At 32.0% G+C, this 27,321-nt stretch overlaps 4 protein-coding genes across 4 annotated transcripts; 1 reads left to right on the forward strand and 3 right to left on the reverse strand.

Annotated features, from left to right (window-relative positions):
* The first annotated feature begins 6,978 nt into the window (after positions 1–6,978).
* On the forward strand, positions 6,979–7,845 carry LOC131605933 (uncharacterized). The gene has a single exon (XM_058878221.1). The coding sequence runs from the start codon at positions 6,979–6,981 to the stop codon at positions 7,843–7,845; it is 867 nt and encodes a 288-aa protein (XP_058734204.1).
* A 945-nt stretch (positions 7,846–8,790) lies between these two features.
* Positions 8,791–10,711, reverse strand: LOC131603688 (6-phosphogluconate dehydrogenase, decarboxylating 1, chloroplastic). The gene has a single exon (XM_058876102.1). It carries the CDS (start codon positions 10,458–10,460, stop codon positions 8,982–8,984), a length of 1,479 nt encoding a protein of 492 aa, XP_058732085.1. The 5' UTR covers positions 10,461–10,711; the 3' UTR covers positions 8,791–8,981.
* Positions 10,712–12,756: 2,045 nt separating this feature from the next.
* LOC131605934 (protein FAR-RED IMPAIRED RESPONSE 1-like) lies at positions 12,757–16,697 on the reverse strand. Its single transcript, XM_058878222.1, has 2 exons — positions 16,655–16,697; positions 12,757–15,631 (listed from the first exon to the last, which is right to left on the reverse strand). The coding sequence occupies exons 1-2, from the start codon at positions 16,695–16,697 to the stop codon at positions 13,407–13,409; spliced, it is 2,268 nt and encodes a 755-aa protein (XP_058734205.1). The 3' UTR covers positions 12,757–13,406.
* Positions 16,698–17,755: 1,058 nt separating this feature from the next.
* Positions 17,756–21,105, reverse strand: LOC131608081 (V-type proton ATPase subunit E-like). Its single transcript, XM_058880019.1, has 6 exons — positions 20,906–21,105; positions 20,721–20,821; positions 19,712–19,898; positions 19,038–19,234; positions 18,394–18,493; positions 17,756–18,089 (listed from the first exon to the last, which is right to left on the reverse strand). Exons 1-6 carry the CDS (start codon positions 21,005–21,007, stop codon positions 18,054–18,056), a joined length of 723 nt encoding a protein of 240 aa, XP_058736002.1. The 5' UTR covers positions 21,008–21,105; the 3' UTR covers positions 17,756–18,053.
* Between the last annotated feature and the right edge of the window lie 6,216 nt (positions 21,106–27,321).

A 27,321-nucleotide genomic window follows, 5' to 3' on the forward strand; every position in this document is an offset into this window, starting at 1 on the left:
GACAGGTAAAGATGTTTTGAAGACTTGCTACACGATTGAATTTCATTTGGTTTTGTACATGATCTCTTCGTGGCCTGACTTCCCTGCAAGCCCTCTGTATACTCCCATTATGAAAGATCATGATGCACATCACTCCCTTAACCCTATTTACTCTTCTTATTCCCTTCTTTATCTTGTACTTCACTGGTAGAGGACACATGGATATCATTATTTGATAATTAGTAATGTACCAATATTCAAAGTAATGTCGATGTACACGTTCGTTGTCGTGCTCTCTAAATGAGTAACTATATTAGTCTAAGCAACAATAAACCTTTCTTTATAGGGAATGAACCACCTTTCGTACACACTGAACAACATAAAGGAATATAAGCACATACAACCTCAAAATGCTTTAAGTGTACCAAAAACTCAGAATCCCTATTCGAATATATGATGTTGTTTCATATATTCATAACATGCTCATGCCTATGTGATTCTCCATACTCCTTACACTTTATACTACAATTTTTGAAATATGGAACAAACACAATAAATGAGTTGATTACAGGAACACAACTTCCCCGACATTCATCAACCCCAAATCACGACCGGTCACTAAGACCTTCGGAAGCATCTCTTCAGAAGTGAACAACTCTTTAAGATTCCATAATGTCCATGAGAAGTTTTCCTCGCTTTCATGTCCATATAGACAAATCCTACTGAAAACGACAACTTCGTGGATGTAAACAATCTCAAGTAGTGGTAATCGATACTTGTTTGTTTTATATGTACAATAAATAATCAAGAGCTTCCAACCCATAATCAAATAAATGAAAATAGAAGCAATTTGGAATATGCAGATTTATTTGTTTTGTATGTAAAATCAAAATTAACACCAAATGAAACATGTTTAATAACTTCACTAAATCAGGATGCGTCCAAAAGATATCAGCAACAACATTTGAATCGTTCATGTATCTGGTGCAACACATGTATTTCTCTTTATGAATAAGACTCAACAAATATTACATTTCAGTCAACAGGCCTCTTTTGCTCCTCTTATATGTATATCTTCCCTTTTACACCTGGGTAACGCTCGTGAGATTTTTGGATCTCTATCTTTTAAAGCAGCAACTATGTATTTCAGAGTCATATTGTATTTGGTTATGTCATTTAAAAATTATATTTTAAATGACCTAATGTGTCATGGCTGTCTAAGTCTAAAACTCACACCTAATTATAACCTTCCAACCGCTACCACTTGACACAGATCTCAGCATAAATGAATATTTAACTTTCATACTATAACTGCCATCACAATAATTCTTTTTTTGTAGTTTCCTCCTCCTCTCTCTCTCTCTCTCATAATCAATTTATCTCTCCTTCCTCTGATCTCATTTACGGTATCAGAATGATTAGTAACAACGGTAATATCATGTTGTTTACCAATAGACAATGTCAATGCCTACACGTCAGCTTGGGTGGGAAACATATGTCATTTACAACATATATTGAATAAATTATCAATGTCTAAGATACTGAAAGCCTATTAAATCATGTAAGTTAAAAATAAATCATGTAAGTTTTGAACATACAACGTCCGTGGTGAAAATTTGTGTAAAAACTACAGGGGAACCATCAGAATCTGGACTACACAAACAGACCATTTTGAACTACTGGATTTTTTTTACAGTAGACAGAATATTCTGTATATAACAGATTTTTAAACAAAATTTGAAACTTTTGGGGTTTTCTCAGATATTTTGATATATTTGGTAAAAATGTGCCGAAGGGGGGGGGTGTAACACCCCAAATTCTACCCGAAAATATCATGCGAGAAATCACAGTATTTTAAAAACTATCAACAAGCATTTGAGATATCACATTTACTTCATGTAAACAGATCATAAACAGATACATAGCACTTTAATCTCAGAGAAGCATAAAACAACTTATAACAACTCTTAGACAAACCAAATTTATTTTAATATGCAGCGGAATCATAACATTCGGCTTTATAAACAAATCATCTTATTTAATTGGAAACAACTTCAAACATCATAGTACTTCTCATTATCCAATTTGAAACTCAACAACTAAAACATGAAAACATAGAAACAACAATATAGACAACCCCCCGAGTGCTACGTATCAGAGCGACACACCAACCGGACACGATGAAGCTACAAACTTCCATAGCTATACTTGAGTACCTGCCCATTTCCCATGGTAGGGAAAACATCAGCTGAAGGGGTGAGATATCAAACATTATAAAGGAAAGTATGATAATACATATAGCAAAGGTAAAGTCATACACAATTCACCACTTCTCAATATAAGCAATTTGCATCACAACAATAATGTTAACTATCAACTATAACAATGTATTCAAGTTTACAAGTATGTCATTCAAGCACATAATAACATACACTTCATAATCACAACGTAAATTAATACAACTATCAACAATGGCAAAACATGGTTCATATATTCCACATATATACATATATCATTAATATATATATATATATATATATATATATATATATATATATATCGCATTCTCATCATATACGTTTCATTTACATATATCACATCTACACACATCAACAATTCATATCAAATGAATTCAACTTTGCAAACTATGCATTCACACATCATAACATTCACTTCATAAATACAATAATTCAAAATGAGACTCAATATGTGACTCAACTGTGCATATGCATGTGGTACCAATCGGAGCTTCAGCCCCCGTCACCAATTGCCCAATTCAGAGGCACAAGGCATAAGTCTTCGTCACTAGTTTGCCAATCCAGGCCGTCACAGAGTATGCATATGAAATGTGACTCGACAAACAAGACAACACAGCATACTCATCACAATCACATATCGTCACGAGGCATAAGCCTATATCACAATTAATTACCATTTATACGAGGTAATTCACGTCACCATAATATTTCATCTTCACTTAGTCACAAAATCATCCTCACAAATATATACAACATCACGTATTCACAAAATCGTCACAAATATACAATTCGAATATCATCAAGATCATTGCAATTATCATCATGTTTCGGCACATCGGCACAATTACTCAACTTCACATATTAACACAGTCATCGCAATTATCATCATAATCCACTAAACTAACGACAATTAGCTAGGATTCATACCATAAGGTTAATCACATAATAATGCATAATAATAATCATATTGGCAATCACAACATTATTCGCAACAAAGGCATCCAAACCGAAATCGCAATTTTTGGTCAATTCTCAAAATAATCTCAATATAATATATCAAGTAAATCAAATCGAATTTCAATCATCAACTAAATCAATTAGAAATAATGTTAATCATCAAAACAAAATCATTGGCATAACAATATAATATTCTCAACTTGAATATTCAACCAAAACATAATTACGGTCAATTTCTCAAAATACCGTAATTCACCGATAAACCGAATAATTGGTCCAAGTCCAAGTATATTCCAATCACATAGACTTATTGGAATCAATTCAACTAATAATTTAATTATCCAATTAATAATCAAACTATATTAATTTCAATTCAACTATTATATTTGTATTCCATTATTTTCCAATTCTACAACAAAACTCATTATTTCACTATCAATGGTTTACCCACAACAAGCACAACGATCTAATACACATAGATTATCAATTGGACACAACTTATCACATTTATAACATCACATTTCAACAAATCATCAAATACCCAAAATTGCAACATAGAAGAACATGGATATCAATGTATAGAATCAAACCCACCATAACATACTATCATACAACCCTTTAGCATGAAAGAACACCACCCTTACCTTGGTAAATATGGACTCTTTCACCATAGCTCTAAGCTTTTCTCCAAAAGAAATCCTTTCTAACATCATTTGGAGACACACCTAAAAACCAGTTCGGGAATCAGCTTATAAGACGAACTTAAAACCCTCAAAATCAAAATCGCTCCGGTCAGAACTTACCTCTATGGGTCAGGAACGTTGTGTCCAAGTACCGCAACGATCCAACGGTTGGATTGAGAGATACGTCCGTTTTGCTAAGATGACTCTTTACTGAAACATAGCTGCGGAAATGGGGTTTCTTCTAGCTTTTCTCTTCCACCATTGTTCTCTTCCCTTTTGCCTCTTTTCTCTTCTTCCTATCTTTTCCCCCAAATGAAAATAGTAACCTCTAAAACCCTAACCTTCTCTTTCTATCTCACTTATGTCAATTGGGCTTAACCCACCAATCCATCCATTATGTTTCTATCACTTAGGTCAATCAACACAAACACTCACTTAAGTCAATCAATTAAGTCAATTAAGTCAATCAATTTAGTTATATCTCTCTGATAACTCAATTAAGTCAATCAACACAAACACTCACATAATTAAATACTTAAATAATTATTATATCACATAATAACTAAATAAATAAGTAATTATTAAAAACACCAAATAATATAATTACTAATATAATTAATAAAAATATTAATAAAAATCGGGATGTTACAGGGGGGATATATGCCATTTAGAACATATATTGAATAAATTATCAATGTCAAAGATACTGAAAGCGTATTAAATCATGTAAGTTAAAAATAAGTCATGTAAGTAAATCATGTTGGTTTTGAACATACAACGTCAGTGATGAAAAACTGTGTAAAATCTGCAGGGAAACCATCAGGATCTGAACCGTACAAATGAACCATTTTGGATTACTGAATTTTTTTACAGTAGACAGATTATTCTGTATTTAACCGATTTTTTAAAAAAATTGAAACTTTTGGGTTTTTCCCAGATATTTTGAAATATCTGGTAGAAATGTTCCGAATCATTTAAAAACTATGGTAAATGCACAACTAATAATATCGTGTTATTTACTAATGATTGTGTACATGCTAACACCTCAACTCGAGAGGAAAATATATGCTATTTACAACATATATTGAATAAATTATCAATGTCAAAGATACTGAAAGCCTATTAAATCATGTAAGTTAAAAATAAGTCATATAAATAAAACATGTAAGTTTTGAACATACATCGTTAGTGATGAAAAACTGTGTAAAATCTGCAGGGAAACCATGAAGATCTGAACCGTACAAATGAACCATCCTGAACTACCGAATATTTACAGTAAACAAAACATTCAGTATACCAGATTTTTCAAAATTTGAAACTTTTGATAAAAATGTACCGAATTATTTAAAAATGTGGTAAATGCACAACTAATTTCCAAAAAATGTCGAATTTTCCTAAAATATGCGGTAAAATTACACATATTTCGCCTTTTTCAAAAAGTTTTGATCCAATTTTTTTTGAATAACTATTGAATTTTTTCATTTTTACCAGTTTTCCAAAGTGAATTTTTTTACATAATGTAAATTTTGTAAAAGTAAGTAACACAAAGGATATTTTTATTATTATAAAAATATGTGGAGGTGTCAAATCAAATTATAGGAACAACATGATAAATTCTCAAGAATTTCACAAGATTTCGTCCTTCATTATTAATTTTTGTTTTGGGCTGAGTATTCGTGCATATGGGCCAGAATGTTCTTTTATGGGAATTGCTTATTGCACTATGAGCATTACTTCTCCATCCTAATAAAAAAAATCAAAATTATTTATAAATTTCAAAAATATATTTTCAGACGGATTCAAATACACTAAATTTATGTATAACTAAGTCAAACCCTCATTTTGTCTATAAAAAAAAGTCTCAATATATTCCTTAGGATTTGTTTTCACAACGTCCATGTAAGCTTTTAAAAAAGATTACTAGATTTTCTGCCTACATCAAACTACTAAATTTTAATTTTACAAACAGTTAAAGCTAAACAAAATCACTATATAAAAAGATCATATGAAAAACTTAATTGAGCATGTATTAACACTTGTAACCAATAATAAACTAGAACTAAACAGTTAAATTTCAATACATGTTCCTAGAATATTGTAATCAAGTAATCAATTGCCATGGGTGAAGAATATTGCGGCAACTGAATTGAGGATATGGATTGTCTCCTGCACTTTCCTTCATGCGAGAGGATCCAAATTCATTAAAATAGGAGAGGATCCAAATTCTTCCTCAAATACACTTTGAAATTTATTAGAGTTTGATCTAACTCATCCTTACAAAACCGATTTTGTAAGGATGAGTTAGGTCAAACTCTAATATGATATCAGAGCCTATCGATCGGACCATGGGCCGCCCACCGTTAATATCCACGCACCATGCCCAAAAAGAGTGCTGGGCGTGAGAGGGTGTATTAGAAAGATCCTAAAGTCCCACATTGGTTGGAGATAGAGCATTGAAATAATATATATAGATGGACACTCCTCACCTTACCAACCGGTTTTGTAAGGATGAGTTAGATCAAACTCTAATAAAATTTAAAGAGACATTTTTAAAATTTTTTTGAGTATTTTTCCACCACTTATGATAGGATATGCAAATCCCCTTTTTATTTTACATTCGTTTTTTTGTTCAAAATTTGGACTTACGATTTCCTGATTCTTTTTTTCTCAATTGCTGAGTGGAATCAATTATTTCATTTGCTAATTTTGTCTTCCAATGTGGAGAAAATATGAGAAATCAACGGATGATAAAAGTTATTTATGGCCTTGTGGTGATAAAGATTCTTAGACAGATACACTAACTAAACACAGTCTTTCGACCAAAAAAAAAGCAGTCTTGAGTTACCAAAATGAATCAGAATGGCCCAAGTCAATTGTGACTTTTTGAGTCTTTCTTTACTCTGGAGTCCCTGGTTGGGACCCAAACCTGAGCATGCTTCTTCTTTGTGGAAAGTAACCATCATTGAACTTGGTGCTGCATTCACATCTATAACCTGTTCTATACTAAAGAAAAGAAAGCAACAAAACCTATAACCTTTCTACATTTTTCTTTCATGTTTTTAGAGAGGCTGCGGAGTTAGAGCCAACCAAAAAAAAAAAACATGATCTGGGACTTCATCTGGATGTTGGTTTTCACCTTGTGTTACTGCTCCTTGGTGCACAGCTTGAACAATACTGCCAGTGAGTCGATAAATTCTCAGGTTCAAGATTTTGCTTTCAGGTCAATGGCAAGACACCGGCATCAAACTGGTGCTCTGTACGATACTCTTCTTCCGCGGAACCTATCTGGTATGGATGTTTCAGTAGTTCGTCTGAGAAGCCGGAGGCTCTGGAATGAAGGTGCTAACTTTAGCTACTTTCGGATCCCGTCAAGAACAGTTGCTATCCCGCGTGTCAGGAGGGTGGCTATTGCATACCAGAACTTAGGTAACTGGTCTTCCCACTTCTACAATTTGCCAGGTTACTCACTCATCTCTTCTGTTGTTGGCTTCATGGTTTTTGATGCATCAAATGTAAGGGATAAAAGTTTCAAAAATCTCACTCTCAATACAATGGGGCAACCTATATCTATTCAATTCCCAAATGTAAAATTTATGAGTGGAATCAACTCAAAGGCTAGATGTGTGGCTTTCTATGGAAATGGAACATTTCAACTCACTATGATGAGCTCCCCTGGTGTATGCCACTCAAGAGACCAGGGTCATTTTTCAGTTGTTCTTCCATTGGAGAAGAAGCGGCGACGGTGGTATATTTGGGTGATTGTGTGTGTGCTTGGAATTTTTGGTTTGATAATTTTAGGTTATGTGGGATTTTCATCCATGAGACTTCTCAAGACCAAAAAGATTCAAGCCATGGAAAAACAAGCTGTTGAGGACATGGTTTTTGAAAGCAGATGGGTCGGCGATAGTAAAATGCCTTCTGCAACAGTTACAAGGACTCAGCCGGTTCTTGAGAGCATTGCTCCGTAAACCATTATGTTTTCTCGTTATCGTTTTTTTTTTTTTTTTGCCAGTGCATATATTACAAGGTTTGTTCCTTCTCAACAATGAAGAAAGCATTTGTATTTTGATCATAAATGAAGGATTGTCTTCCTAGTTCCTAGATATTTCAAGAATGACTCTTATTATTAGTCTCATGTACTTACCTAATTGTTTGAAATATGTTCTATACCAAGGGCATGAATTGCCACAAGGAACACATTACTAGCAATCTTTGTGTTAGGTCAGTCCATGCAAAGCTTTGCTCTGACTTTAAATGGCACTCCGCTAGTAGATAGTGGAATTGATTCCCTTGGATTAGTCGGTCGCAAGACCGGATACTAAGCTTTAAAAAAAAACATTACTTACCTTTTTCTCAATCGCATGAAGCAATTTGCATTTGTTAATTAGTCTCATAGAACTGTAAAAGTCTAAGCAATTTATCTTTAATAAATAAATGAAGGGGGAGAGGTGCGTAAACTCCAATAAATCAAGAAGAATCTTACTAGAAAACCATTTCCTAGTCCTGATTTTCCAAAGAAAAAGCTGCCAAAATAACAACCAACCCACAAAGCAAACAAAATGTATTAAAAACATAAAAACTTAACTAGCAAGGCAACAAAAACTTTAAGGTCCATTTACTTTCTATGTTTTTCTGTTATTATTTTCACTTCACCTATTAAACATAGAAACACTGGTCACACAATGAAGTCAAAAAAGGAAGAAAAAGGGAAAATCTTTCAGGACAAACACCAAAGATCACCTGTAAAGTAAAGCTAAGGAAACAGGGTCCAAGATATATTTGAAGCCTTAGAGGATGTTTCTGTCGTTGTTAATGCACAATCTTTACTTTAGCACAGCTTTAAAAGGTATCTATGAGATAAAGCATTAATAATTTAAAGTGTAGGAATCAAACCTGAAACAATAAAGCTGTAAAACTCAAATGACAAAGCCTTTCTTTTATTTGTTAAAATGGAAGAAAAAAAAACAGCTACATAATTTAGGAAACAAAAGTTGTTCTGCCTAACCAAAGATCCTCAAACAAAACATACAATTGCAATACAAATGCTGCATTAACCAGCAAACAAAGAAACAACTAACCACACAGAGACATATCATCAATATGATCAATTAAGTATGCCGGCGCCACTCTGACGAGCAAGTTTCGTCCACTCGGTATGAAACGCGCCGGGGCGATCGACACGCTCGTAGGTATGAGCTCCAAACAAGTCCCTCTGAGCCTGAACAAGGTTAGCGGGAAGCCTTGCTCTCCTATATGTATCAAAGTAAGACAGACTAGCACACATTCCAGGAGTACTAATCCCGGACGATATAGCCAATCCAACAACCCTTCTCCACGCACCTTGTCTCTGCACCATTTCCTTAGCGAATTCGGGATCCACTATCAAACTCGCCAAATTAGGGTTCCTCTGATAAGCCTTCTTAATCCTATCCAAAAACACCGCTCGTATAATACACCCACCTTTCCAAATCCTCGCCAACTCCCCAAAATTCAAATTCCAACCTTTCTCATTACTCTTTGCTCTCAACAAATTCATCCCTTGCGCATAGCTACAAATCTTAGAAGCATACAAAGCTTGTCTCACATCATCAATCAACTTCTTCTTATCAATCCCACTTCTCACAAACCCCACTTCCTCACTCAACCCAGCCTCCTTCAATACCGCAGCCGCATTCTCCCTCTCCTCCTTCAATCCACTCAAAAACCTCCCATCCAACGACGCCGCAATAGTCGGAGCCGCAACCGACAACTCCGCCGCCTGCTGAACCGTCCATTTCCCAGTACCCTTCATCCCAGTCTTATCCAAAATCTTATCCACTAAATACCCATCACCACCCTCATCCTTCACCTTAAAAATATCTGCAGTAATCTCAATCAGAAAACTCTCAAGCTCCCCACTATTCCACTCAGCAAATATATCAGCAAGCTCCGAATTCGACAAACCACCAACATGCTTCAAAACATCATAAGCCTCAGAAATAAGCTGCATGTCACCATACTCAATCCCATTATGAACCATCTTCACAAAATTCCCACTCCCTCCTTCACCAATATACGTAACACAAGGCCCATCTTCAACCTGAGCAGCAACCTTCACCAAAATATCCTGAATATTACTATAAGCCTCATAAGATCCACCCGGCATAAGCGACGGACCGTTCCTCGCACCTTCTTCGCCACCAGAAACCCCCATCCCGAGATAAAGAATACCTTTCTCAGAAATTTCTCGAATCCTCCTTTCAGTATTTTCATACCACTCGTTCCCACCGTCGATGATAGTATCCCCGGGTTCCATATAATCAGAGAGAGCTGAAATCGTTTGGTCAACCGGAGCACCGGCTTTGACGAGGATGATAACCGATCTAGGCCGTTGGAGAGACAGCACAAACTCGCGGGGGCTGTATTGACCAGTTAGAGGGAGGGAGCCTTCACGGTGGGCGCGATCTACGGTTTCGTCGACTTTGGAGGTGGTGCGATTGTAGACGGAGATGGGGAAGCCTTTTTCGGCGATGTTTAGGGCTAGGTTTTGGCCCATGACGGCGAGGCCGGCGAGGCCGATACGGGAAAGGGTAGAAGTGTCCATTATTGGATAAATATGAGGGAGAGGTTGGTAAAATGGATTGAGAAAGATGAGATGAATGAGGTTATTATAAATGTGTTAAGAAAATAGTTTGGTGAGAACTGAGAAGTGGCGGACTCGTCGAGGGTGTGAAAGGACAGTGACTTAACCACCAACGAGACGACGTTACCTCCAAGATTGTTTGTTTGTAATGAAACGACTGCGTTTTACTGTTTTTAAGGATGTGTAGTCAATGCAGAGATATGGTTTATGCACTGGGAAAATGCTTAAAGTTACGAAAGAAGTTGTCAACGAAAGCGAAGAATACCACGTGTAAAAAAAATATCATTCTCTCTCCTGTTTTTTTTTTTTGTTTTTTTCTCTGAAGATATCAACAAAAAAAAAAGGAAGAAACGGGAAAAGGGATGCAATCATATATAACCTTCTCTCTATTATCACAAATACATCCCGTTCATCATATGATTTCCTTTCCTTTTCTATCCGCAAAGAATGGCAATAGCCAACTCATGCTTGTGATTTCCCTTTCCGATCTAAAGACAATCGTAGATGGTGCTCGATTTCGAATGGAGAGTTGTCGTTCAATTAATTCCGCAGAGGCTTTCAATAGGTGGAACAGAGACATGAGACATGGTGAATATAAATAAGAGCATGTTTGGTTCTCAAGAGCATGTTTTAGGAAGAAATTAAGTTCACTTTGATATGAAAAATCATATCATGAATGAAATTGATTATATGACCTTATGTTAATTCAGTATTTTACATGAACATGACTCCATCATATTTTATATCTTTCACAAATCAACAACAACAACAGGTGCTTTAGAATTTCTAAGATGTTTTCCGACAAAAGGGTGTTGGATTTGTTTGTTACTTCTTGATGGAGAGGACTTCAAAACTCTGCAGAGGATCATCACAGTTTCCTCTAGTAAATTCTGGTCGAGTGTAGGTTGGTTGTTTAGTCTCGTATATATGTTGAATTCTCTCCGCGGTTGACAGACAACTACCAAAAGAGGTCAACCGGCCAGTACAACTGTCATTATGATCACCTAATAAACACGACTCAGATGTTGATGCAATTATGTGTCTTATTGAACTGCTTCCATATCATCCAGAATTGTGTCCCTTATCTTGATCATGATGCGCATCATTGGGCATTGCTGCTACATCCTCAAAACCCCTATGTTTAGAATGTTTTTGATGAATAACTAAGACCAACTTAACAATGTGATATTATTCATACACATACACACTAGCTGACATGAGGAAATGACCCAATGTATGTAATTCAAATAAAAATTGTGTTTATGGGAGTTGCCACGACGTTTTAAAAAACGATGAGCGACTGCGAAAATGGTCACAACAAAATTATATCGGCAGATGTCGCGACGATCAGAATCAATATCGCGACACTTGTACTGACTAAAATCGTTAAATCTTTTATGCGACTGTGACCGCAACTGCAGCCATTTTGTAAAACCCTTTCCACTGTTTTCTTGGATTTCATGGTCACGATTGCAGCAGGTGTGAGTTCAAAGTTCAATATGCTTCAATTTTTCAGCTAATTATGGTTCATAATTTTCCTTTAATCATGTTGTTTTCTCATACATAATCCAAGGTTCCTGCTGAAGAAATTGTACTTGAAATGGCTCGAGTCTCACCAATGTAAACATTTTCAATAATCAAATAATAACTACTAGCATGAGAAAGATTATTGAAAAGGATCAAGTACTGTCATGTGTAAGTGTTAATTGGAAACATTGTGTTATAAAAGTTAATTTTTAATACTTTTCGTGATTATCAATTTTTTAAATCAAAATACCCTATATTTTAAAGTTTATTCTCAAATTAGCCTAAATTCTAAAGTAATTCCCAATATAAGTCCAGTTATCAATTGAAACAAGTTTCGTACAATCACATTATTGTTCAATCAAAAGTGGTGGAAAATGGTATATAAGTTAAAGAATAGTTGCTCAAAGGCACAAAAGCTATAATTTAGACCACTATGGTTGGATGCATGTCAAAAACTACTCAGAAAAGAAGTATACTTCAACTAGCCAAAAAGCTAAGCTGGTGAAACTTAAAACTCAATCCTATTAGCTGACACACGAACTCTAATATCTAAACACTAAATAAAGCATGATCACATAGAATTCAACACTTCAAACTTCAAACACAAGTGCTCAACCTAAAAAATGAATTTAGTAATTGAATGCATAGTCTCAAAGATATACATTCATATATAAATAACACAAAGCATAACAGTAACCAAATATTACTATTTAGATATAAGTGTGCATCACATTTCTCATTCAGTTCAAAGCATAAATCCTTCCAAACAAAATCATTGTATTGGTAACATGACAGAAATTTAAGATTTTAAAATTGAATCTTTTTTAAATTTGAAGTCTTCAAGTACTGATCGATCCTTCTCTTTATGACAATGGTGGGTAAAGGAATGGCTAGTCATTCACTTGGTATTGTTCCTACAAAAGAAAAATATTGATGAAATAAATTAATATGCTGTAAAACATTTACTCTGTTACCCCTAAATTAACAGCCACTATCTTAACAAACTTGAATCAGTAACATAACATGATTTTTCAAATAAAAATATAGCACATGATTGCATGTTTTCACCTGATTTACAGCATTAATGTATTCTTGATTTGGATTGAAGAGAGCTATATCATCTGTAATTCTGCTATTCTTAACATATCTTTGCTCACACTATAAATATATAGAAAAAATAGTATGAAGTGTCATGTTAATAATCAAAACAGACTATCATCTTTATTTAACAGAGTTACTAAGAGTCAAACAAAATATTTCAGTTACATGGATGCTTTCTTGTGTGCCAATCTTATCAATAATTTGAGTTGTAATACACTCTCCACTTTCAACTTCTTCACATCTAGATGTACCTATGATCTGCTGTAAAAAAAGCCAAAATTAGTCAGATATCATATATGCCACATATATGGAAAATAAAAAGGTGTAACACAAAATAACCTCTTCTTGACTTTGATTATTTGTACTCTTCTGAATTCTATTCTGATTTTTCTTTCTGATAAGTTTCTTCTTTACAATTTGATCAACTTTAGAAGCTTTTCTTTGTGTAGGAGGACGCCCTTTACTTCGAGCCACCTTAGGGTCAAGAATTCTAGTTACATGACTTTGAACTAAACTATCTTCCCTAACTTCAGGAGGCATTTCTTCACATGTTAACTCAACCTTCAAGTTCTCAATCCAATTCATCACTTTCAACAGTAAATCATTAGTCTTTATCTTTGTAGAAGCAACTTCATAAAAAGCATCACAAGCTTTATTAACACGTTCAAGATCTGGATTTCCAACTAATAGATCAAAGCCGCATTTAATAAGTGTATATTTTCTCCTTACGTCTTTCCTCCACCGTGACAAAATATAGTGAGTTGGCACTGAATCTGTTTTACCAGTGAGCTTAAGCACACAAAGAATGTGTCTACATAAAATACCTTTGAACTCAAACAAGCAACAAGTACATTGTAATTCAAAAAGATTCTCATTGAAAGACACTTTGAACAGTATGTCCTTTACTTTGTCAAATACTTTCTTACTTTCGGTAACAGAAAATATTGAATTCAATCCCTCCAAATTTTCAAAGAGAGTATTGCAATACATCATAGAAGCAACCTCAACTTGAAATTCTTTAAATTTTGCATTTGTAAATGCATGGTGGAATTGTGACTCAAAACCAAAATGACTTACACAAGCAACTGTTGCATTGAATGAACCAAAGTCTGCCAGGTTTTCCTTTTCAATTTTATCTCTCAATGCATTATCATACTGTTCGACAAATTGCTTCAATGTTGTCTTTGAGTTTACATATCCATCAAAAAATGCGTTCATACTTTCACTTCGTTGTGTAGTCGACATTCCAGCCCAAAATGTGTCTTTTACATAAATTGGAACCCAATGATCTCGTTCATCAAACAACCCTTTCAACCATACATTATCTTGCATATTATAATATTCAATCATTTTTTCCCAGTTCTCTATAAAATCAGTCTTACTCAAAGAGTCATACACAATGTTGTGCAAAAGTGTTTTGAGAGACTCATAATCAGAGTGCCTACCTAACTTTTCTGGAATCTTTTTCATTAAATGCCATAAACACCAACGATGACGAGCTTTCGGAAAGACAACCTCAATTGCATTTTTCATTGCTCTATCTTGATCAGTAATTATAGCATTTGGTGCACGTCCATGCATACATTCTAACCATGTGTTAAACAGCCAAGTAAAAGTTTTAGTATCCTCGTTTGACAATAGAGCACAACCCAACAAAATTGATTGACCATGATGATTAACTCCAACAAAAGGGGCAAAAGGCATGTCATATTTATTTGTCAAATAAGTGGTGTCAAAAGTTATGACTTCACCGAAATATTCATAGGCAGTTCTACATCTCGCATCGGCCCAAAATACATTTTGCAAACGACTTTCATCATCCACATCCATTACATAGTAAAATTGACTATTTTGTTTTTGCATTCTAACAAAATAATTTTGAATAGCTTCGGCGTCTCCTGTTCCAAGTCGTAGTCTCCTTACTTTATCTATATAGTTTCTACAATCTTTTTCTCCGAAAGAAAGATTCTCATATCCACTTGCTTCAATCACCAAAGATCGAAAGTTTCTGCTTACATTAATCCCAGCTTGATCATTAAGTTCTAACCTCCTTTTCATGTAAGGCCCCAATTTCTTGTTGCATCTAAAATATCGAGCTTTTGTTGGACTTAGTTCATGATTATGCTCTAGAACCACACTTGAAACTATAACCGTTCCATCTAAAGACATGCAAACATTTAACCTAGCCTTACACTGTGTTTTGGAAATAGGATTCGGCTTCAAAATATTCTTTGAATTACTCAAATACTTTCTTGCACGACTACATGCTAGGGTAAAATATTTTTTCCCATCCTCTCCGTTTTTTGAACTAATTTTACCAATTCCAAAACCCATACAACGAGCATAATTTATGTAATAATCAGTAACTTGATCTTCAGAGATAAATTTCATGCCAGGTCGAGGATATTCATTTTCATAAGCAATTTCATTATCAGTACTTTCTTCAGATCTTTTATTTTCTTCACTTCCTCCCTCTATATCAAAAGATGCATACTTTTCCCCCACTAAAACAGTAAATTATAAATGGTAAACTAAATTAATAAACCAAATCAATTATTCGGCAAGAAGTGTTGTATATTGTGACTTAAAAGAAATGATTACACAATAAAAAAACAAGAAACTTACTTGTAAGTTGTTACAATTGAAATCAACCGAGCAGGATGGATGTGAGAAATCAAAATTGACAGTTACAGCTACGAGTTACAGAAGTGTTACGCCGAAGGTGACTGTAGTGATTCTTAGCATTTAGAACAAGGGATTATGTAAGGGTATGTCGAAGGTGGTTGTGGTGATGAATCCTAATAGTAGCGGGGACAGCTGGGAGGAGACGAAGTTGAAAAAATGAAAAACAAATGAACGGTTTTTGTTTACAAAGCCATAACTGATTTTTCCAACATACGCGGGAGACATACGCGGGAGACAAACACAGTTAAAGAAGAAGAAAGAATGAGGGTTGAGGGAGAAGTGGTAGTTTTTTTAATCCTATTATTATTATTAAAAAAATATAAATTTTATTATTTGGTCCACGTGTTCTTGCCTTTCGTTTCTAATATATTCGTACAATATAGCAGTTCTGTTATACACTGTGAGTGTAGTCAGCATTCATCGCTCTTGCTCAGTTCTTACTTTCTCCGTTATTTTTTTCTTACTATTTTAGATAATTTCCTTAAAATAAAATATTTATACTCTATATATTAATTAAATTATTTCTTTTTTTAATAAATCAAAATATATTAAGGATATAAATTTAACTAAATAATATTAATCTTTGATACAATTAGTTATAAAGTTTTAATTGAATAGATTCAGTTCATCTACTTAATAGGATAGGGGTAAATCCAATCTATCAAAATGTTTTCTAAAAAATAAAGGATTATTTTTTTAATAAAATTTAATAAATTAATATTTTTTTATAAAATGAATTAAGTCGATCACAAGCCATATTGATCAAATTCATTATTCATAGACAAAAAATATTTGTCATCCCTAACATAGAGGTCCGAGGAAGTGAATGATATCAATATCACCTTGACTACTGGCTTGATGGCGCTCATAGTCCACTATCTTCATCATGCAAGATACCGGAAGACGAGTTAGAAGTAAGAAAAATCTGCAACCGTGTGATGAATATATTCTAATATAAAAAAAAATTACAAAATAGGAAGAGTCATTCATGTGTTGAGATGTCTGGGAGAACTCGATCGCCTTAGTCTTCTCCGAGCTTTATCAAGGGACTTGTGGCAGCCATATTGGGAGGCGAGCCTTGGCCCACAAACTATTACTCCCTCCGTTCCTTTTTAAGTGTCGTTTTAGAAGAATTTTTTTGTTCCTATTTAAGTGTCGTTTTATAATTTAATGTTATAATTTGTCATTTATACCCTTATTTTCTCAATAACTCCACCTCAAATTTTTCAATTAATTATTGAAAAAAGAGAGTGTATGATTGAATTTATTTGGAAAGAGAAAAATAAATAAGGGTATAATAGGAAAAGTAACTCTAATAATCCACTATCTTGGTTGAAGAGCTTTTTGCTAAAACGACACTTAAAAAGGAACGGAGGGAGTATATGATAAGGTTACTTATGACCCTCTTTAACGAGAGACAATATCAATTTCGTGTGACAAATGCTAGAGGCATGAAAATCTACACCATGCGCTAGTCGAGCTTCTCCATTCTATATCAACGTCTTGGTCATTCTTTCAGTGAGGCATTACTTTCAGGGATATTTTCCTATAGCTCCCGCCTCCCAACCAACTATGGGATTATACCGAATATTTCTAAATTGCCGGTATAAAATCATAAATTTGATACGGATAGTTTAAAAATGGTAAAAAAAACTTATTTTTTCCTAAACATTTGGTATCACATAATTTTTTTTTTTTATAAAATACAAAAATCGAATGAAAAACGTCACTCGTAAATATATGGTATTTTCAAGAAAACAATGTTTTTTTTTTAAATCCAAAAAATGAGTTCGTAAATGTGAAAATTTTAGATAGATTTGTCTCAAAAGAATTTCAGTGCATATTTCACAATTTCGTGAGGGCCGTTGTTGGACCCTAGTACTCAAGGGACTAGATGGTTTTTGAAAGAGAAAAGCAAAATATATATATATATATACACTAAATTAAAGAGATGAAAATTATGGTTTATTATTCTATAATTTCCGATATAAAAACAGCTTTATACTTGCACCAGACACATCATTGGAGAACAGTATATATTCAAATATTGGCAGCAATGTCCAATATATTATTTGCAACTAGTCAGGGCAAATACCATCAAGGTTTTCATCAATTAAATTAAGTAAATAAAAACTGAACGATATGAGAACAATGGCCCTATAAAAAAGTAACAGTTTACATAAGCAATGACATCTATGCAGAATACAAGTATTCCAGGGGCCACGAATGCAATCTAAGTCTTCAAACAGCAACTTTTCCAAATAGTTGTTTTCGGATCTGCAACATCAAGAATCTTCATTAGTCATCAGATTCTGACCAGTTCACTTTCAACACCCCCACATGAAAAGAGAAGGAAAACAAACAATGTGGACACTACATAGTAGTCTATCATAGTGTGTCACTGTGTACGACTACACTGTAGTTTTATATTTCAATTTCAAAGTTGAAATTTCGTTAAAATAACTGCCTTTGTAGTTGAACATAATGTGAAAGTCAACAATACAAACAATTGAGCAGAAAGTATATAATGAAAAGAAATAAGTCACATAACATGAGAATAGCTATGCACAAGAAATTTTACCTCTGGAAGCTTTTTGCGGAACACTACATCCAGTCGCGCATCAAGAGTATTTTCACAAACAATCTTTCCATCGCGAGAGGCCAACACTACCCCACCAGAGCTGAATATTCATACAAATAATCAGGTATGCAGAAACTGATATCTATTATTAAAGCACCTACACAACTAATAACATGTTTGGAAGGATATTGGAGAAGGCTTTCTCACATCCTAAGTCAAATAAATGCAAAAAATCAGAAGCAACAAATTGTAGAGTAGTTTTGACTTTTGATCAAGTCTCCCAAACACATACTAAATGTGTGTTTGGATTTGGATGCATGTTGGTTGTCCGTTTTCGTGTTCCAATGCATTTCTACCGTGAAAATATAGAAGCTAACAATTGTATAGTTGGCTAGACTCGCGTTTTCACTGAGAAAAGTTAAGTTTCCAAACACATGCTAATAAAACTTTAGGCAGTATCCTCAATTAACCAAAAACACAAAAGCATGGTAACCTTAGGTTTGAAACCCTTTATAAATTCTAACCAAATATAGTGTAATTAATCAAGAGAAAGAAGATACAACATGCGTAAGAAGCATGGCCCTGATTAACAGATCCATACAGTTGCTTAATATTTAAGTAGAAGTCTAAAATATAAACATTACCAGTAGGGATCATGAGTATGGTGATGCTTGGGTGCAGGTGGAAGATAGACATCATGGTCAACAATAATCTCTGGTGGAACAACACCTGCTCTTTCAGCATACTCCTCTGCAGCTGCTTCCAGCACATGTTCTATCATGTGCACGTCACGTTTCCGGCATCTCAACAGGACAGAAGGTTCTTTCAGTCTTAGCAAACTCTGTAATGCACAAATTTTATTATTACATTATACTCCAAGTCCACATACGTACTTGTGCATGGAAGGTGGTCCATAAAATAATACTAAAAGTGTTAGAACAGCAACCAATATAGAAGATTAAAGAGAAACGAAAGTAAAAGACAATGAATACGGCCGATCTTTGTTAACACAGCTCATCGGCCAATGATGCCTACCTCTGCGACTATAGAGCAGCTATAGTTACCAAACAGTGAGAAAGGTTCATCAAAGTTACCAGGTCATTTCAAATTTCCATGAATATACATGTTATATCTACAAAAATGCTATCATTACATGTAATACAAAAATGAGACAAAGTAACTAAATAACAGCATTGTCGATTCCCTATCAGCAACACTACCAAAAAGTGCAAACAATAATACATACTATGATAAAGATACTTGACAAAATGCAAGTTCAAACAACAAATAGGTGTAAAATATTTAAATTTTAACTAACCTGAACAATGAGATCTTTTAGAAGGTTCCTGTACTCATGATGACCCACATGCAAAATATCCTCAACACGGTGATGATGGCTCACATTCAAAAGTTCCTTGGCAGCAACTTCTTTCATGGAAGTGACAATGTCATCTTGAGCTTGAAGAACTTTGATCCGAGAAGCATTCAGCTGCATCGAGTAGTCACTGCAACAAACAATTGTACCAAGAAAAATTAAAATATATCAACTAGCATAGCACTAAATTTTTAAAAATGTCGTATCTCGTACTGGTACCCGCATCATAAACTAGCACTAACAATACAGAAATCCACAGTATTCACATCAAGAAACAAATTAATCCTCAAAAAAAAAAAAGGAATTTCACTCATCATATTTTGGAACTATATAACCCTAAGTTCAAGTAATTAGCCGCAGATACTTATCAATGGTTTGAACATGAAACTGATTTAATTCAAAATCAAAAACCAAAAGGAAAATCCAGAGAGAAAACTATTAAACTTCTAACTACATTCAGCTAAAGCTCAATGAAGCTAACACTGATTATTAATTATATTAATTATAAATTTAACCGAATATTATGCCAAGGATTCAGTAGAATGATCAGAATATATGAAGCTTCAATTCAATCCTGACACATCGACACCAATAATAATTTTAAAAAAATGAAAAATTAAACCTAATCACGAGTGTCTGGTGTTGGTTTCGGACAGTGACACTCATACGGACACCACACACACCTTTTTCATTTTTCATAGGCGACGGTATTTCAGAACTCAGAATTCAGAAATCAAGCAAAAGTCAGACGCAAGGAACAAAATACAAGATCTAACCAGTAAATTTCATATCTGAACAAATACAATTAAAATTGTGATTGATCGGAAAGATAACCAGAATTCAAATTCAACCATTTCCAAATTTCAACAAACAAAACTCAACATGATAAAAAACCATTAGAAATTCGAATTATAAGCGAGAAAAACAGCAAAGAAATGATATCGAAAATTACATTTTCTTTCGAATTTCAACTTGGCGCTCTTTGCGTTCATATTCCTGTCTGATCTTCTTCTTCTCGGCTTCAACCAACTGAAGCTTCTCGATATTGAATTCCTACACGAAGAAAAACCAGAGTAGAGATGAATGTGATTGCGAATTGCGATCGAGAAAATAGATTGATAGGAGAAATGGCGTTACCTCTTCAGCAGAAGCAGAGATCTCGGTGGCTTTTTCTTCGGCTTCTTGTTGGATAAACCTCACCATCTGGTGGATTTGACTGGAGACATCTTCGTCGTTCATTTTGGGAGAAGATCCGGTGGAAATCAGAAACTGCTTCGTCAATAGGCGATTGTTTGTACCAGTCACCACGAGAGTAATAACAGTCTACAGGAGCCAGCTAAGCTTTTTTATACTCAGTCTGTTTCGTTACAAAAAGCTCCTTTTTGCTTTATTTATTTTTCTTGAATTATTTATCACTTTAAGAAATTCAATGAACTTTTTGCTATACTTTTTCTAATAAAATTGTCTTTTATATATATCTCAATTCATCTAACTTTTTCATTACTTTCTAGTTTCACTAGTAACAAACCCGTGCATACTCACGGGTTCTCGTTTGATACGCGTATTTGTTTACCTAATATATTTATTTTAAATTAACATTTAAATCAAAATTTTTAAATCATAAATAACATTTTTTTGTATATAAAGATATTTAGATTAATAATAGATTTTTTCCCGTATACAAGTATTATTTATATTTATGTATCATTTAGAAAAATATCTGGATCAATAGTAAATTTTCGTATATAAAAATATTTAAATTAATAATAGATTTTTTTTCCGTATACTATTTTTGAATCAAAATTTTTTGGATCACAAATACCATTTTTCATATATAAAAATATTTAGATCATTAATAGATTTTTCCCATCGACAAATATTATTTATGTTTAGGTATCGTTTACAAAAATATCTGAATCAATTGTAAATTTTCGTCTATAAAAGTATTTAGATCAATAATAGTTTTTTTTCCCGTATACCTTTTGTGAATAAAATTTTTTGGATCATAAATATTATTTTTCATATATAAAAATATTTAGATCATTAATAGATTTTTCCCATATACAAATATTATTTATATTTAGGTATCGTTTATATAAAAATATTTAGATCAATAATAATTTTTTTCCCGTATAACTTTTTTGAATAATTTTTTTTATCATAAATACCATTTTTTGTATATAAATATATTTAGGACAATAATAGATTTTTTCCAGTATACAAATATTATTTTTGTTTAAATATCATTTACAAAAATATCTGATTCAATAAAATTTGACACAAATAGAATTTGACTATAAATAATAGTAATATGTTACAATTGAATAAATAATACACTTTTTTTCCCGTGGATGTATATATATATATATATATATATATATATATATATATATATATATATATATATATATATATATATATATTTATTTATTTCTCCTATTTACATTGATATTTTATATTTGTGAAATGACATCAATAACAAATAATTTTTCTAATATTTAATTGTGAAAATATTATTTTAATTGTATAAACTTCATTAATGAAATATATTAATTTAATAATATTTTGAATCATATAAATTATATTTAATGATAAGTGACACACATTTTTGTATTTTATCCAATAAAATACTTTTTCAAGTATGTTTTTAAGTTCATTTTAATTGAAATAATTTTTTTAAACTAAAATTATTATTATTTTCTTAAAAAATATTGTATTTTAAAATAAAAATTGTTTCAAAATATATTTCTTCGTTATTAATATTCAATTACTAAAGTTAATTTTTAAAAATTAAATACTATTTTAAATGTAAATTAAAAATTATTTAAAATGATCATAATAATCTTTTTATTAAAAAATAATTTATTGTGATACTTTGATTAATAATTTATTAGAAATAATAATAATAAAGTAATAAAAAATTAAAAGTGAAAAAGTGAAAAGTGAAAAGTGAAAAAGTGAAAAGTGAGTTGAAATAAATCAGCAAAAGACATTTTTTGCCCTCAAATTATTAATTTATACTAAGATAACACAAGGGCAATTTTGTGATTTCGAGATCAACAACTTTTCTTATATTATAGATAGTCGTGCGTCGATATAAATTTTATTTAAATATATTTATAAATTTAAAAAGATTTTTTAATTATAAAATGAATAATAATAATATAATTTAACTGTCTCAAATAATTGTAAAAAAAAAAAACTCATGAAATGAAAAAAATAAAAATTTTGACATTTAAAGATAAGAACTTTTTGTCTTATATAAAAAAATTATTAATTAAAATAAAATAGGTATCAAGTCTTATATACAAAAATTATTAATTAAAATAAAATAGGTATTTACTGATAGTAGTTCGTGAAAAAAAATTTGACATTTAAAAATAAGAAATTTGTGTCTCAAATAAAGACAATTGTTAATTAAAATAAAATAAGTATTGTGTTAATGGTAACCGGTGAGAAAAAGTGAAATTTCGACATATAAAATAAGAATTTTGTGCCTCAAATAAAGATAATTAAATAAAATAGATATTTTACTGATAATGATAAATAAGAAAAAAAGAAATTTTGACATTTAAAAATAAGAATTTTATGTCTCAAATAAAGAGAATTTTTAATTAAAATAAAAAATTAATTTATTAATAGTGATATGTGAAAAAAAGATAAATTTTAACATTTGAAAATAAATTTTTTGTATCTCGAGCATTGAAAATTATTAATTAAAATAGAATAGAAATTTTTTTAGTAGTGATTTATTAAATGGAAAGTTAATTGTGTGTAGAACTATTAAGTATCATTCAATTTCATAAAATAAAATTTTAATTTATTAAAATTTAAAAATAGATTAATTAATATTTTTAATAATAATAATAAGTAAATAATAAAATTAATTAAATTTATCATATAAACAAATTAAAATATTAACATTTATACATTCATACACCAATAAACATTTAATATGATAATCATATACTATAATTAAATATTTTAATATATTAAAAATAATTAGGAGAAGATAAAATAATTAGGTAGAAAAGGTAAAATAATAAAATGAAAAGAGAAAGAAGAATCAGATGGTGAATGAAAGAGTGAGAAGTGGAGGAAAAAGTGAAAATTTTAAAAGTATCAAATATGAACTTGATACTTGGTAACATTTGATTGAAGTAAGGTGAATCAATTAGGAGATTATATTTTTACTATTTTAACTTTTTATAAGTTTAAAAAAAAAATTAAAGTGAAAGGTATTTTATAAAAAAAAATGTTATATTTGTGTTATACGAGTTTTTTGAAATATAAAATTAATTTTTTTTAATAAGTATAATTTATTAAATAAAAAGGATGAGACATAAAACCTAACATATTACAAAGTTAACAAAAACAATAGTAGAACAAACTCAATCTATCTCTAAAATAAATTTCAAATTCACAGATAAAAAGTGAATTCTACCAAGTGTCACAATCAACAACAACAAAAAAACATCGGCTCATTTATGTGAGAAATATTGAATCTAAAAAAGCATATAGTGCGTAAAGTATTGTTTCATTTAATTAAAAGATGTCAAAAAACAATATTCACATTAGAAAATAAATGAATGACCTTCATTGAATCGGTTTCAAGCAAAAGATTTCTCCAATTTTTCATGTTAGCATGTTTGATAACAAACACAATTTCATACAATTCAGCTTGAAAAGAGGTGTAAGCTGAAAAACTCCCAAGAATGTTCCTAAATTATCCCTAAATATGCTACCACAAGTTGATATTCTAGAGTTTCCTCTTGAAGTTACATTCGTGTTGCACCTAATCCAATTTTAACTAAGAAAACACCAATTAACTCGTATGATTCTAGGTGCAATAGAAGGTCGATATTTGAAGTCAAAATATTTAATAATTGTAAACTAGTGAAATGAACAATACATGTTCCCTTGAAAGAAGTAGATGTTATATAGACCAATTATTTAACATGAAGGATGTCTATATCAAAGTGAAATTTTACCATTTTGAAATCTGATATCATTTCTTGTATGCTAAGTTTTCCAAATAATTAGTATGATGAGAGTCATGACCAGATTGTGAATTTGAGAGCTCCAACTTCTACCAACAGGTTTGAATAAGCTTTTCTAACTAGCTTCATCTATGTTTATGCCAAACAATTGTTTCATCTATTGCTAAAAAAAATAAAGTGTATATGCATATAAGAAATAAGTGATATGCAGTTAGTACATCATAATTATAGAGAGAGCACTTCAAGACCGTATGCATTCTTCTTTGAATCAAATTGCCATCTGTTGCAATAACATTATGCATTCGTTTTCAAGCCACCAATGATTTAGTACGTGGTAAGTAGAGGTGCCAATAAATTTAGTCTAAACAAATTCAATGTAATCTCTCCTAATTCAATCGTAGGCATAAAATATTTTTTTAAATGATTTAAATAAAATAAATATAATTTATATTATTGACAAGATCAATTTTAAAGGGTTTGTGTGAATGAGTTTTGATTTTCAATTTTAAAAATTATTTATAAATCAATTTTAAAAAATTGTTTTAAAGAAAAAAATATGTTTGATAATTTTATTTTTGAAAACTATTTTAGAGATGAAAAAATTGATAATTTATTTTTAAAATACATTTTAACTTTTTAAAGAAGAAACTTGATTTATTTATATTTTATTTTTTTATAATAATTTTTTAATTATATTTTATTTTAGTCTAAATATGTAACGCAAAATATTTATAATATAATATTTATGGATTTAATGGAGATGCGCTGAAAGTGTAAAAAAGTAGAATCCGACCGTGTGCCAGAAGACAAACCCCATGTCTCCTATAAGCATATCGTCAATCACACATCGAAGGATCCTGGCTAGTATTTGCACCAAAGTAAGAAGGAGTTATGATGTTGTCACCCTATTGATTAAAAGGTATCACATTGAACTATTCAAAGAGACAATTATGCGGCTTTAGAGTACCCGCGGTTGTAAACAAGCAACGTCCTCAAGGAAGCCGACTGTCTTGTGGTTCCTGTCAGGTAATTCTGTCTAAACAAATTCAATGTAATCTCTCCTAATTCAATCGTAGGCATAAAATAATTTTTTAAATGATTTAAATAAAATAAATATAATTTATATTATTGACAAGATCAATTTTAAAGGGTTTGTGTGAATGAGTTTTGATTTTCAATTTTAAAAATTATTTATAAGTCAATTTTAAAAAATTGTTTTAAAGAAAAAAAATATGTTTGATAATTTTATTTTTGAAAACTATTTTAGAGATGAAAAAATTGATAATTTATTTTTAAAATACATTTTAACTTTTTAAAGAAGAAACTTGATTTATTTATATTTTCTTTTTTTATAATAATTTTTTAATTATATTTTATTTTAGTCTAAATATGTAACGCAAAATATTTATAATATAATATTTATGGATTTAATGGAGATGCGCTGAAAGTGTAAAAAAGTAGAATCCGACTGTGCGCCAGAAGACAAACCCCATGTCTCCTATAAGCATATCGTCAATCACACATCGAAGGATCATGGCTAGTATTTGCACCAAAGTAAGAAGGAGTTATGATGTTGTCACCCTATTGATTAAAAGGTATCACATTGAACTATTCAAAGAGACAATTATGCGGCTTTAGAGTACCAGCGATTGTAAACAAGCAACGTCCTCAAGGAAGCCGACTGTCTTGTGGTTCCTGTCAGGTATGAAGACCCTGAGGCATCTAAGGTGCGCTAACGCCCCAACCATTTGAAGAAAATATGATAGAAAGGAGGACACTTTATCCTTACTTATACTTTTAATAGTTAGATATTTTGTAAAGTTGTTGCTCGATTTTGATAATTGATATCCTAATTGTTAAATGTTGCAATCCCTAAGAATATTTGATGTTTCGTGCAGGATGTCGTGAGTCGGTCTTTAAAGATAGGCTTCACATCTCATAAGAATTATTCTCAACGTAGCTGGCGCACCCCCTTTTCGGAACTAGCCACTCCAAGAGCGCATGCGGTGGAGCCTAGAGGCGTCCACCTCGAACCTAGCCAGCCTGGGGGTAGGGACAAGAACCTTACCTTTGGTTGAGGATGGTTCCTAGTAATATGGACTTATCATAATAACTCTTTTCTATCAGAGCTGGTAACCACAAATTTTCAATTGAGACTACTGATTTCAAAGAGCACATAAAGTACCTCAACTCAATGAGGCACATCTTTTCCTCCTAAAGACAAGCCGTAAGGGTTCTCACATTCAAGCAGACAACACATAGAATTTGCCACAATGCAAACTCCAATCCCATTGGTAAATTTCTATAACGCCCTTTAGGAAAACAAAGCTAAATCGCCCGGTAGGCAAACAAGATTCACATTGCAGGGATAACAAGCAAGCCCTGACGTGACAATAACTTGTAACCAATCAGAAGTGTAACACAACGATAAAGCGGAGCCAAATACATATTTAGGACTAAAAGTTAAATAATGCTAAAACTCACTGAGGTAAAAATATTTTTATAAATATTAATTTTCAAAACCAAAGCACAACAACATGGAAAATCTTACGA

Source organism: Vicia villosa, linkage group LG5 (genome assembly GCF_029867415.1).
Source record: "Vicia villosa cultivar HV-30 ecotype Madison, WI linkage group LG5, Vvil1.0, whole genome shotgun sequence".
Lineage (NCBI taxonomy): Eukaryota > Viridiplantae > Streptophyta > Magnoliopsida > Fabales > Fabaceae > Vicia > Vicia villosa.